Here is a 14234-nt window from a genome sequence, read left to right as displayed (position 1 = left end):
GGAGCGCAAAGCTTTTGGTTTATTCATATAATGTGGTCAAAGAGTTGAATAATTAAAACAGATAGTGAGTGTCTGATCGAATTAATAAGGTTATGTAGGAACAAGGTTAAATTCTAAAATTAATTTGTAAAGATGCTTCAAGTGCATACATCACTACACTTCTGATCTACTTGATACATGTTATAATGATAAATGCTCGTTTCACCATGAACTTCTCTAAGATTATCAAAACTTTTGTTGCTCCATCCCCACAGGGGTAGAGAACTAGTGATTGTCTCGGCTATGCTACTAGAGACTCTAGGTAAGTCAGAATAGGAGAGCACTCATCTTGGAGTGAGCTTATTATTTTAATACTTTATTTCAATAGTTATCCGACCAATACTTGGCTACCCAACATTTAATGTGGGCACGATAACTAGTAAACCAAAGGTGCATCCTTCCTAATCATTTTATACTAAGTAAAGGTCATTTCAATGCTCTTACGCCCACACTAGATATGGACCGAATTGTTTTATGATATTATGAACCCAACTCATGTACCGTTTAGTGGCAAACAACCCAACCCTTGGAACATACTACAACCCGGGTGGTGAAGAGCCAACATCAAGGAGCCAAATCTTTCCATCAATATGAGATCTTGGGGAATGTCAACTTGCTATCCCTATAGTAGCTTTTATCCATTAAGAGATGGCCCTTCCACTTGGCACCATCAGATTATTAAGGCCAACTTTCACCCTTGCTCAATAGGTAGTGGTAATACACCTATGTTTGATTGATTTAAATGTTTTATAATCGTCATGCATGATCCCTAATTTGCTTCAACACCCATTTTTCAGTGATGATTCCTATTTTGTTTCATTACCCATGTATATTGAAACACCACCACAAGACTGATATGTATGGAATCAGTCTTGTATGGTATCATATGGAAAGAAGTGCCAAAATCCAAAATCCATGGATGGTTCATGCTATGGGTGAAAAAAAGCCAGGTTGGGCTAGACTTCTTAAAACCTCAGCCCAACTTTAGGCCCACAAAACTCAACTCAAGCCCAACCCAACTGTGTCGGGCTTATGCCAACCCAACCCAACCATAATTGGCCTTGATTTTTTCTTGTTAGGCTAAACTTGATTGACCCTGTTTTTGCAAGAGAGAGAAAGAGACCAATACAGAATTAAAATTATAAAGTGCAACACAATAATAGATGTTTAGGACACCTAACCATAAGCATCACTGATCCATATTTTAGTATTCTAAATAAAAGGACGAGATGACAACTCTAAATTATTTTATATAAATTAGGGTTAAAATCAGGGCCGAATTGGGCCTAGGCCTCAAAGGCCCGTTCCAACCCTGACCCAAGGCGAGTGTTTTTAACCCTATCCCACCCTTAGGCTAAAAAATCTTAGGTCAAAAATATTAGCCCTAGCCCTATTCGGGCTCAGGGCAGGCCACGGTGGGTTCGGGGCCGTCAGGGCCAAAATTACACCCCTAGTTCATACTCTTAGCTGGAACCGTGGACACACCATGCCATCATCAGATCCTTCTCAACAATATTACCTTGAGAACTTGTTGAAGCAGACGTATGAGAATTAAATTTGAGAACTTATCAATTCTCCTTGGATTTACAATGCTTATACAAATGGCCCTTTTGTCCACACTTTCAACAAGAACCATTTATATGCCGTTTTGATTTGGGGCGCTGTTGAAATTGACTTTACATTGAGGTTCAATCTAGTAGTGAGCTTCATTGTCCAAGAATCACATGAATCTGGCATAGAACAAAGAAGAAGTGTAATATTTTCTTCTTCATTAATTTTAACTCAAATAGCAATCAATCTGCTTAATAAGGTATTAAACTTGTTTGAGTGTTCTCGGAAAGAGGCGCCTTCCTTCATCTTCATGTTGTACCACTGTCAAGAATGGGAAATTTTATTAGGAGTTGTTTTCTCTTTGTAGAGATTCTTGTCCCACAAACCTTTGGCAGTAGTTTAGTCAGAGACACAGTAAAAGTATATAACAACAGGAGAAATGTGGGGAGAGATTGGGGTCACATCTGGACTATCATATCGATCAGCCATTATTGAAAGAAAACTGTCCTTTTCTCAAATTTTCTTTTCTCACCTTTGATTTTTTTTGTGAGCCCTTTGATCTAATAGGAAATTTATACACGGAGTTATTACCGGAGGGTGAAGCCTTTTCTCGAGCTTTATATACGTTTGATATTGGTCAGAACGATCTTGGTGCAGGATTCTTTGGTAATCTGTCTATACAAGTAGTCAATGCTATACTCCTTAATATAATCCGCCAGTTTTCCATTGATGTAAAGGTATCCTCTTTGTCACCTCAATGCTTTGTAGATCATGTTTCAACCTTAAGGCCAAAGCTTTTCTAGGCTTGGTAGAGGCAGAGAAGGTTCTCTTTCAGCAAAGCACGATTCATCACAACATCTTAGGATTAACAAATTCCCAGTAAGGTTTTAGTATTGTCCCTAAAATACCCTCATCATGCCCTCCCTTGCCTATCTAAAGCCCAACGATTATAGATGTAAACAAATTGAATATGGATCATATGTGATCAGATCCAGATATTCCCTGACCGAATATGAATACCTCTAAACGTATACAGATGTGGATTGAATCTGCATATTTCAACTATCCGTTTACATTCCTGACTTGTGTAACCCGGACCTTCCTCCCCCCAACGGATACAATTTGCTCTCAATTCATGTCTCTAAGCTGTCTTAACTCTTTTCCTCATTCTCTAGAACCTATCAAAACTTTAAGAAACATCAAAATCATTAATTAGCTAATTATTATTTTTTTTATCTATTCTAATCATATAATTATTTTTCGGATTATTCGAATTCAAATCTAGATACCCTCTAACAGGATACAAATACTCCTAAACGGATAAAGATGAGAATCGTATTCAAATTTTATACTATTTACATTCCACCTCGTGATGAATTGATTCTCATTCACCATGGGTGTAGGAAACTATATCTTTCTTAATGTATCATTTTTTTTTCTGGGGTGAATGGAAAAAGAGTTCCCTGAGAGTCAGCCTGGCATTTGCGTCAATGTGAAAGCCAATGGGAGCATATACCGAAGCATCAACAAGGACAGGAGTTCCGCCTCTCATGTGGGTGGGGCAGTCATTTTGCGCCCCTGTGTTTCATTGAAGGTCCACACTGCCTTTTAGGGTTCTTTTTCCCCATAAACTAAAAGAAAGCAGTAAAAAACCAAGCAATAATTATATTAGACCTGAATGTATTTATCATGCAGTCAGCGTACAATCAAGGAGGTAGATCATTTTGGATCCACAACACTGGTCCTATAGGTTGTCTCCCACACGTTCTTGCTAATTTTTCAGTTAAACCATCTGAGTACGACAGTGCTGATTGTGCAATTCCATTTTTCAAGGTGGCAGAATACTTCAATCAGAAGCTGAAGAAACTTGTGATTGAACTCAGAAAGGAACTTACCTCTGCTACAATCACATATGTAGACATTTATGCAGTTAAATATATATTCTCATAGGCCAAACTCACAAGTATGGCAAGTCTTGTAATGAGATCCTTCTTTGCATTGATCTCTAGCTATCGAAGAAGTTCCTGATGTGTCGATATGAACTAAACAATGCAGGTTTCAAACACCCCCTTGTAGCTTGCTGTGGTTATGGTGTTAATAAGTACACTTATATAGGCACCCAAATTGCAGTAGGATCATGTGATAATCCTTCTATCTAAGTACCTTGGATTTTCGACTAAATCGTCGATGACAACTTCTCTGATCCCCCAGTCGGTACCTTATTATGGTCTATCGTTATAAACATGTAGCTGAGTTGACAACTGGCACTTAAAATATTTAACCATAACACATCAATCTTTTTGCATAGATCTGAAAGTTCGTCCTTGCTCGGAATCTTCATGTAGCCGACCCCATTAAGTTGGAATAAGGTTTCGGATGTTGTTTTGTTTGAAGTTTCAAGATATTTTAACCCAATGGCTATATCTACTGTTCAAGGACTTCATGAGGTCGTGTAGGAAAAACCACAAACCTACTCTATATTAGTAACAGGACTAAGTCTGAATTGAATTTTTCTGTTCATCGACATTAAGTTGAAATTATAAATCCAAAAAGATGGTGATTTCAAGCCACAGTTCTAAGTTAAGGCAGCTTTAGAAGAATCTCTGGAACTGCCAGGCCCCGGTAATTTTCCAAAAGCACAAGAGTAGAGAAGATATAGAAGATTAGAAGAATTAGGAAGCAAAAACTATTGGTACATGAAGAAAATTGGGAAAAAGAAACTCTCTAAAAATGAACCTAATTCCTAGTGTAACTTTTGTTTGTTAGAAACTTCAGGTTTCCAAAAGTCACTACCAATGATAAGAATTGAAGCATCATCCAAAGAGCAATTCTCCCTTAAGCATCTTATCTACAACAGTATACATACCATACATGCATACCAGTTCCAACAAACAAGTGACAGTTAGAAATTGGGCAAAACTGCAAACTAAATCAAAAATAGGATAATGTAAGCTGGAGTGTATACATTAATATTGCACAATAACAGTTAAGATCCAAAAACTCCAAATTCATACGTATATAGAAAGGGAGGTTTCATTACTCCAACAGCCCTTTCTTCTTACCCAGGTAGAATGCTATGAAATATAAAGCTACAGAACCTGCCATAGTACCAAAGGTGGTCTCCCAAAATTCAGCATGCCCAGCATCGAAGAGAGAAATGTGGATATTCATGCCAAATAAACCAACAACAACTATGCTTGCATTTAATAACAAAGTTGCTGTACTCAACAGAACTCCCATCTGTAGCAACTGATTCTGTTTGTCATCCAGCATGATGTTGATATAATCCTCAGTGTCATCGACATACTCCCTCAACTTTGAAGAGCCGAAAATACAACATTAGAAACGTAATAAGTATATATATATATATATATATATAATAGGAATAGACAGATAAAAAAAATTTCTGTGAGAGGATAATCTCGAAGGGAGCAAAGGAAGAAAAAAAAGTCAGAAAATGTTTAAAATTGGTATTTGCATAACCACACTCCCCACCCCCACAAAAAAAATAATATAATGGGATGGTTAGAATCATTGTCTAGATTGGCTTACTAAATAAAAGTAACCAATACTTGCTCAACAGAAGGGTGTTTGTGCATTTGTTGAGAGTGCGTCTGATGAGAGACGGCAACATGATTGCTGTTCACTGGCAGACCCTTCCTTCTACAAGAATTATCTCTAACTTCTCTAGACAAGAAATAGAATTGGCGATCTGGCGGGTTAGGGCAGGTCCAAGGTGTATTGGACAACATACTCAGCCTGATACTGCCCTAGTATTAGCGAGCAGGGGTAGGCATGCCGGACCCAGCCCATTAGTACCAAGAAGGATTTGGTTGCCTGGCACAGCACATTTATTATCAGAAGGGTTAATAGTTCACATAAAATATTAGTAAAGTTATACTAGTTTTTATACATAATATGCCATTTTAGTTTTTCTAAAAACAGTTGACTGTCCAATTACATAAGTTCTTGTTAGGGCTCATGGAAGTATATTAGCTCACTGGGTCCACAAAACATCCTTGAGTCCAACCAATCTAGTAGGCTGGCAGGCAAAATCCAATAGTAGCCAGTTTACCAATCAGTCTGTGTTCAAAACAGGAGCACATGAAGTAGGCAGACCAGGCCAGCACATTGCCACATCTGTGGGCCCAAAGCATGATAAAACTTAAGAATGCAATAAAGTTACAAAAGTAAGGACCAATACATCCCCAAATGGCAATAAGCAACCATTTTTAACAAAACTTCCAGGTGGGATGTCCATAAACATCAACAATTATTACAATCATTTACATTGTTGCTGTCCCCCCCACCCCCCCCCCCAAAAAAAAAAAAAAAAAAAACCACCTTCCCACATGGTAATATTACACGAGGTGTCCAAGAGAGTTAACAAGTCTATCTAATGCAGAACATTACCAACAAGAGCAACTGTCAGGTGGAGCCAACTTCTTGTCATCAACTGTTTGTACTAAAACTGCCTGATGTCAAAGAGCAGGTTCAATTATTTTTGGAAGCTGGGTTGTTACTAATGTTTCTTATTTTTGGCAAGGCTTTTCTGTAATCTTGTCTTCAGCTACATGTGGATATGCGTTATTAATTGCAATCTGGGCTTCATCTATTTTTAGTTTGGGGGCTTTAAGCCTTTAAAGGAGTTTGTAATTGATCGTACGGTAGTAGGATAAAATCAGTTAGGTAGGACAATTTCATATATTAGTGACTTCAAGTAATGAAGTGATTGTGCTCGAAACAAAGTGACTAAAAGACTCACTTGATAAAATCATTGTTAAAAAAGGGGCGTACCTAGTGCACAAGGCTCCTGCCACTGTGGGATCTGGGGAGGGTCATAATATACGCAGCCTTACCCCCACTTGACAGAGAGACTGTTTCCCAACTCAAACCCACAACTACTAGGTCGCAATGGAGCAACCTTACCGTTGCGCCGAGGTCCCTTGATACATTCATTGTTAGAGAAATAAAATTATTTTCGCAGCTGGAAGTCCTTGCATATGTGTGCATGGTGAACCCAATCAACACCTAACGACCAACAAGCCCATGCAAGAACTCAATTCAAAACCAAACAAGCTCTTGATTTAAGATCTAAATTGAGCCAAGTGATAAAAATCTAGTCAGCTGGCAGAGAAAATCCAAAGTGAGGCATTCCATTCCAACATTGCTAAGACTACTGCATCAAGAAGTGACAATAAGTGGTCCATATTCTTCAAAATTTTATTCCAAACTCCCACATCCTTTGGAATTCTAGCACTTCCAAGAGTCCCAGTCCTCTCCTCAGCTTTCATATGTTTCGAACATAGAGCTGTAATCTATTATTTTCACATCTTGGCCATTGCAGCCTTTTTATCTAATTATACCAAGCTAAATCATAATTTATGAAAATTCTGATTTTTCTTGCTTCATTTATTATTTTCCTTCACTAATTTCCTGATATGTCTAAGATATACTTGAAATGTGTTTATTACTTTTCCCAGATAGCTCCTTCGGAGTTTGTGCACCACAATCGACAAAGACAGAGTGTCCTTGGTTTTGCAAACAGATAATCTAACATGCATTCTAAAATCATGCCCGAGGCAACAATCTAGTCTCAGAAGGGAAACAATCATTCCATCATTCAATGAGAGGAGCGTTTTGTAATAACTTTTTAAAAGATATTCCCAAGGATGAAGGCCAATGGCATATAGCAGGCAAAGGATAAAATGGAAGCACAACTTACAGCTGACAGCTTGTTCAAGGTTCTCCCTATCTGAGCAAAATATGCTTCTAGCAACATTTCCAACTCTTCAACATTTGGCTTAAAACCAGTAACTTTTTCACTGCTACTTTTGTTATCTTGTGAGTCTTCATCGCTGAAAGTAGACAAGAATTAGGGGTAACCATGGGTATTATAAAGTACAGAAGTCGTGGAATATACAATGAAAAAATAAAGCACTTCATTATCAAAAAGAAAGTTGCCTCGTGGGCTGTCATAGGCAACATTTAGGCACCACAAATTTTGTTATGAAACTAAATCAAAACTATTCCTCAATGTCACAGAGAAGCATGTTTTCGCAATGAACTAATAATCATTAAGTTCAAAATCATATTTCATCATTCTGCCTGGAGAGAAATTTCCTATTTAAGCCTTCTTGGTTAGATGAAAAGCTCGTTAAAAATAAGTAAAATGCCTTGTTGTTGGCTTGAAAAAAGATCATAATCCATAATGGGTCTCGACATACAACTCTAATGCAAAACTAGATGACTAATAACAACAACGACAGCAACATCCAAAACCTTATCCCAAGTTCCCAACTTAATGGGGTCAGCTACATGGAAATTCCAAGCAAGGACAAGCGCAAAAATAGATGACTAAGCTTTCCTGAAAATCTGTTTGACAATTTTGGTGTTGTTCATCAATAGGGGGAAATTACAACAGAGGATCCTAATATTAGGGGGTAACTACAGAAAAGGTGATCTACCATTCAAAACATGATGGTACAGTCCGACTTGAGATCAGAATATTTCAGTTTCTAAAAGATTTCAATCAGAAGAATATGATTTAACCATTGTGTTTTAGCCAATTTAAATATTTTCTTTAGATCAGAGCCATTCATTCAGCATTTAAATTAGGGCACACACAATTGTACAATCTGATCTAAGATCAGAATCGTAAGCTTCTGAAAGATTCCAATTGGAATGATAGGATTCAACCATTGTGTTTTAGCAATTTAAAGCCTCTTATTAAGATCATGATCACTCATCAAGCATTTTAAATCATGGCAACATGATGGTAAAGCTGGTTTAAGATAAGATCATCAAAAGCTTCTAAAAGATTCTTATCAAGAGGATATCATTCAACCTCATATTTCAGAATTTTCAGCATTTAATTTTAATCATGACCGTTCACTTGGCATGTGAAATCATAAAAAACATGTCATAATCAGATCATAGATCATCAAAAGCATCCAAGCATGTAGTCAATGCTTCAAAGATGTGATTAGGTTCAAATGAATGATTTCAATGATCAAGACCTTTAATCCGGTGAAGCCTAGTTTTACCATGATTTAAATGGCATTGAATGGCAATGATCCAACTCAAGATTAAAATTGCTAAAAATGGCAGTTGAATTGTTTCCTTCCAATCGGTATCTTTCATAAGATGTAGGAGGGTATGGAAGTAATTTGGTAAAAATGCAATGACAGTGTTCAAGTTAAGGCACCCCACATCAAGTTTTGAACGCAATGTAACTCCAGGCATAATTGTCCGAAATAGGAACCTTAGGTGTAGTTTACCCAAAAAAAATAAATGCACCCGGTACCAGCACAATATGGATGTCAGCAATAGGCACAACCAAGCATAGTTTAATCACATAATAAAGTAAAACTGAACAATTTTTTCTTTGGCGTAAGAAGTAAGAAATAAACATGCAGTGCTAAAATGAGGACTAACCTTTCATAGTCTAACTTGTATGAATCATTATCTTTCTCTATTTCATCTTTTAACTCGTCTTCTTGACATTGAAAATCAGAGAGTTTATCTGTCAAATACATCTCAGCCATGTCCATGTCATCATCCAATAAATTTTCAATTTCATCTCTCACCTGTAAAGCTGATATAATAATATTAGAGAACTAAGAAAACCAGTATGCCTCAAGTATAAGGAATTTTTTCAAACAAGTCATAGTTATTGGTATCGCTATACGAGAGCTGGTATTAACATCATCAATCTAAATTAGTCTGTTTTCTCTTTTTATGGAGAATGCATTTACCAACAACGATGACATATTAGAGCTGATAATGACATCAACAATCTAAATAAGTCAGTTTTCTCTTTCTACAGAAAATGCAATTATTTACCAACAACTATGACATATTAGAGCTGATAATGACATCAACAATATAAATAAGTCAGTTTTCTCTTTTTCCAGAAAATGCACTTACCAACAACGACAAACTCTATGTTTATGGGCCTAATATATGTGTCAATAGTTACTGCTTCTAGTAAACCAAGTTTATGGGTCCACTAGTTTCTTCAGTCATCTGCAGGCCCCATCTTAACATGATTAATGCAATTATCAGACATGGCATGCCATGAGGCACTAGGCCCTAAGAGCTGGAAAGAAAAGCATTGCAAGAAACAGCAACCAGTCAAATGCAAACACTGACAGGTTAGATCCCACACAAAATTGCATACTCTCTGCAAAAATATGCAAGTGGGAAAATGGAAGACCTTTCTGTGGGCAGCACGAGAAAATAGGCCTTGCAGGATGCCCAGTGGATGCACTGCTGTGCTGAAAATGCGTCTCATGTCTGCTGATAGACTGATAGCGTTCATCATTAACGAAATAAAGGGGAAGCCCAAATAGACCTGCTGGGAGAAAATTAGCCTCCCTGATGCATGAGAGCTCTCTTCTAATTAAGATATCAGCAACACACCCCCCACCCCCCCAAAAAAAAAACACTAATCCTATAAAAATCTCCTTTGGAAGTGGAAGAGCAGGTTTTCACAAGTATTGATAACTAATGTCTGCTAACCAAACCTTTCTTCACATCCAAGCCTCCTAGTTCTCTCCTACTGAGCTATCCCTTTGTAACTTCCAAACACTCCTCTCTTCTGATACGCTGAGCCTGGCCCAGACAATAAATGTTACCCTAGCTACAGTACTTGCCAACATTTCTGATTAAATAAAAAAAAAATCTCTATAGGACAATAGGCTTCATATTTCCTGATATCATCTTCTAAAAAGGTATATGATGAAAACATAATTTTAAGTGCAGAAAAGAAATAATTCACTACGATTCATAATGCATACACCAATAGTTCACAACCTAATTAATCTATACAACAACAAACTAAGCCTTATCCCAACTTAATGGGGATGGCTAATTAATCTAAGATGCATGACAAATTGATTTCTAACCAAAAAAGGATGTCATTCGCACCTTCTGAACACGCCCAAATAATGCAACTAGACGACTCTTTATATGTCTAGCTCGTTGGAGATTATGTGTGCTGGTTTTAGAGGTCAATTCATCTAAAGCTGGATATGCCTCTTGCTCCAATGTGGAGGTCTGTTATAATAAATAAAAAAACAAACAGTTTAGTATAGAAGACATTTTTCACCAGATAAATACAGATGAAAGCTATTTATCACAAAAAACCCCACACGATGGTAAAGATCCCTCTAGAAAGCATATAAAAATTTAGTACCCAAATAGGCTAAATCTGAGACATAACCCTAGATAACTTCATTGATGAAGAAAACTTACAACCGAACATGAAATTAGGATATCTGCACAACGAAGTTATCAAGGGTGATATATGGAAGACATGAGTGTCCATCACTCATCCCATGTAACACTTGATTTTTGAGCTAATATTTATATAACAAGTTAAATCAAACCAATAACATAATTTACCAAAAAAAAGAAGAAGAAGAAGAGAAGATACTGATCTAGCTATTATTACTTCCCCAACCACCGGGCCAACCTTATTCATTATGTAATGTCGCATAGAGAATGGTCCATAAGAATGGATAAACGAAAAAGGACTTAAAAAGGCCTATGACATTACTATATGATGGATTTTATTGGGATTGAGAAAACTGAATATGTAAATTTGCAGAACTAGTTGACTGCATAATGAATCCATGGGCATGTTTAATAGGTAAGTGTTGCTTAATCAAATCATATGTTTCTTTTGTAAGGTATTACACTTTGTATGATGCAGTCAATTCTGTGCTACATTGACAGAACATTTATCACTACACATATCATATAGCCTTGAATAATAAACACATCCATCAATTTTGAGTGTATATCAAACGATAAGTGGGGGCATTGATTTATCCATTGAAAATGGTGTTGACATAACAATAGATAAAACCAGGGGTCCCAGAGTTGCATTTTATACGACAATAAAACTGCAATTTCCAAAATTAGATGTGTCGGAACCCTGATTCAATTTCATTTAGGAGACATAGCTACACTGCCTTTGAGACAAATTTTAACTAATTAAAACATATGCAAAATTACTTGCTTAATAAATAAGATTTCTTATGTGTCATTAGCTTACGTATCTAATGCTAGACAATCATGTCTAAGTTATGCAGGTCATTTTTACATATCTGTACTGTACATACTACGTAAGTAGCAGTAATCAATTAATTAAGAGCATATAGTCCGTCATTCTTATATGCTTTCTTTATTCAGAGACAAATTTTGATTTATTGAACATAGAAAGCATAAATAACAAAGCTCCAAATGAGAAAACAAGCAGAAAAGTCCCTACCAATATGAAACAAAGAGCATTACCCCCCCACCCCAACCCTAAAAAATAAAATCCTAGGAAAAGACTACATCCACCAAGGACAAAAAGCACCCTGTTTAACTAATCTCTATTGATGACCCCTGGATTCCATTGAACAAACAGTTCAACCTAGAAACAAGGTGCTGAATAAATCTGATAAATGGTTATAATGTAGCTTTTAAGTTCATGCTTCTTTTCCTTCTTTTTTTCCCCATTTATTTCATAGTAAATGAAATTTTAGTAAAAGAAGAAAAAAGGATTAACTTCGTAACAGCAAAAAACACACTCCCAAGTTCGATATCTTCCCACAAGATTTTCAAAATTTTAAATCAATTGAAGCTTGTGGACAACAAGTCAAATAGCCATGCCTAGGAAATGTTGATTAGTTGATGACTATGGATTGCCTAGATGAAAAATATTATAACAATTAAATAAATAAATGAGTACATATATTTAATATAACATTTTACAATCATGCAAAAACTATACAGCACTTCTAAATCATTTTCCTTTATCCAATATGACCTTTTATACTATTTACTATGCATACATATGTGTTAAAGAAAAATAAAATAAAAATGATAGTAAAATATCAATATTGACCAACACTAAGTCACTATCTGAAGCTAACAGTATGCAGATAGTCCACCAAGTTGATGTATTAAAATTTGTAGTACTGTCAACACTTAGTTGACCAATTGACTCTGGTTGATAACTAGCCAACATGCTTGATGGGTACCAAATCTATATATCATTATTCGACACCTTATCTACAATATAGAACCAGGGCAAACCCAAGAGCATAGAGAATTGGCAATCAATCAATGTAATATGTTTACCTGTTCGGGGATGTGGGTAAACAAGCCGTGACACAGAGAGAAAGAGAAAGCTTAAAATTTAAATAAGATGCCACACAATCTATCAAAATAAGAAATTGGAAATTATTTGAAAATACTATAGGCAGGTTGTATCCAGGGTTTCAACAGTCATATGGAGAACGAACTAACAATCTCACCCACGTGTGGTAACATCAATGCCCCTTGAAACTCCTATCTAGTTCTTTAGAGTCTAGTTAAAACCTTCCCCACCTCCGCTCTTAATCGCAGCACATAACCTTTATCCAATACCCGCAAATGTAGAGAGTAAGACACTACAATACTTAGTTATATAAATAAATAAAACAACCAAAAAGTTAACTAAAGAAGAAGAACTCTTCACGCATAAATATAAATAATTAAAATACTTTGAATAGCAGGTATGAATGTTCAAAAATCATAGAAACTGCTTAATATATAACCGATCAAAGTAAGGCTCAGTACAAACCTCAGCTTCAAGGCTCCTGCAAACAGACTCAAAGCAAACTTCAATAACCTGGAACTCAAAAGGCAACGCCTTAGGTGCACCTTTAATTTGCATATCCCCACAAGCCATGGGACTCCCAGTACCATTCGTTTGAAGCATCTCTCCTTCGGGGCTCTCAGAGGTGGATCTCGGAAACTCCGGCGATCCCGATTCCTCTGTCGCCCTTCGCGTCTCCTCATTCAGGTTTGAGACGCGGGATTCAAGATCACGGACAAAAGGTGCAACCCAAGGATCCTTGGAATTAGGAACCCAAACCTCAGTAGCAGTTATAATCGCCTTAATATGTTCAAGATTCACAACAATCGCCCTCTCTCGACCCAGAATCGTGGAGGGATACGAAAGCCCAGGATCAAGAATCCTTAGATCACGAGCTGGAAGCCCAGTTCTGCGCATAATCAAATGTTTCCCTACCTCTTCGAGATGTGAGTTTCCAGAGACAGAGACGACGAGCCATGCCCTAATTCCGGCACCTTTTCTCCTCTGCTGCGGTGGCAGAGGTGGTGGCGGAGGCATCGGCGGTGAAGTAGTGGTGGGTTGTTGCGAATACATAGTCGAGAATGGGATTGATCTCCAAAGTTTTTGATATTGAAGGGAAAGTGGAAAGGCTACGGAGGAGAAGCATCCGTGAGTGTGACGCTGCTGCTGCTTTGGCTACCCTTTTTGGTAGGCTACAGTCAACTTGTGTTTGTTATATCTGTTGGGCGGCGGGAATTGGATAGTTCACTGTCTTTGAAGTGAAACTGATCCCCGATCCCATGGTTTGAGGAATCGGATCAGATCGGATTGGTATCGGCCTTAACTTTTATCAATCTAAGTTTCAATCTAGATATTCCATTGCCAACGTACAGATATTCAATCAATTTTGTCAATATAATGGCCTGATTATTCCGTTCAGCTGACTCCATAATCACTGGATGAGGATATAGATATCCCTAAATGGATACAGATGTAAATTGAATTCAGATTTTCAACTCTCGTTTATTCT

At 37.0% G+C, this 14234-nt stretch overlaps 1 protein-coding gene across 3 annotated transcripts; it reads right to left on the bottom strand.

The window, feature by feature from the left end:
• Positions 1-4510: 4510 nt before the first annotated feature.
• Positions 4511-13939, bottom strand: LOC122074712 (magnesium transporter MRS2-F-like). 3 transcript variants are annotated; one of them, XR_006139032.1, is made up of 6 exons: positions 13211-13939; positions 10522-10650; positions 9028-9179; positions 7316-7448; positions 5143-5427; positions 4770-4905 (listed from the first exon to the last, which is right to left on the bottom strand). XR_006139032.1 is itself a non-coding variant. In XM_042639660.1 (5 exons), the coding sequence occupies exons 1-5, from the start codon at positions 13796-13798 to the stop codon at positions 4627-4629; spliced, it is 1281 nt and encodes a 426-aa protein (XP_042495594.1). In that variant the 5' UTR covers positions 13799-13935; the 3' UTR covers positions 4511-4626. The 3 variants fall into 3 exon arrangements, 2 of the variants coding, with proteins under 2 accessions (XP_042495594.1, XP_042495595.1); XM_042639660.1 differs by lacking the exon at positions 5143-5427 and having other exon boundaries at positions 4511-4905; positions 13211-13935; XM_042639661.1 differs by lacking the exons at positions 5143-5427; positions 10522-10650 and having other exon boundaries at positions 4511-4905; positions 13211-13937.
• Positions 13940-14234: the final 295 nt, after the last annotated feature.

This window comes from Macadamia integrifolia, chromosome 3 (assembly GCF_013358625.1).
Source record: "Macadamia integrifolia cultivar HAES 741 chromosome 3, SCU_Mint_v3, whole genome shotgun sequence".
Classification (NCBI taxonomy): Eukaryota; Viridiplantae; Streptophyta; class Magnoliopsida; order Proteales; family Proteaceae; genus Macadamia; species Macadamia integrifolia.
Note: the sequence above shows the minus strand (reverse complement) of the source record. Positions and strands in the feature narration are given on the sequence as shown.

Coding starts and splice junctions, on each gene's coding strand:
- LOC122074712 (XM_042639660.1), bottom strand. CDS start 13,798: ATGTATTCGCAACAACCCACCACTACTTCACCGCCGATGCCTCCGCCA. Junction 9,180..10,521: donor TATTTGGGCGTGTTCAGAAG/GTGCGAATGACA, acceptor TCAGCTTTACAG/GTGAGAGATGAAATTGAAAA. Junction 7,449..9,027: donor TACAAGTTAGACTATGAAAG/GTTAGTCCTCAT, acceptor GTCTACTTTCAG/CGATGAAGACTCACAAGATA.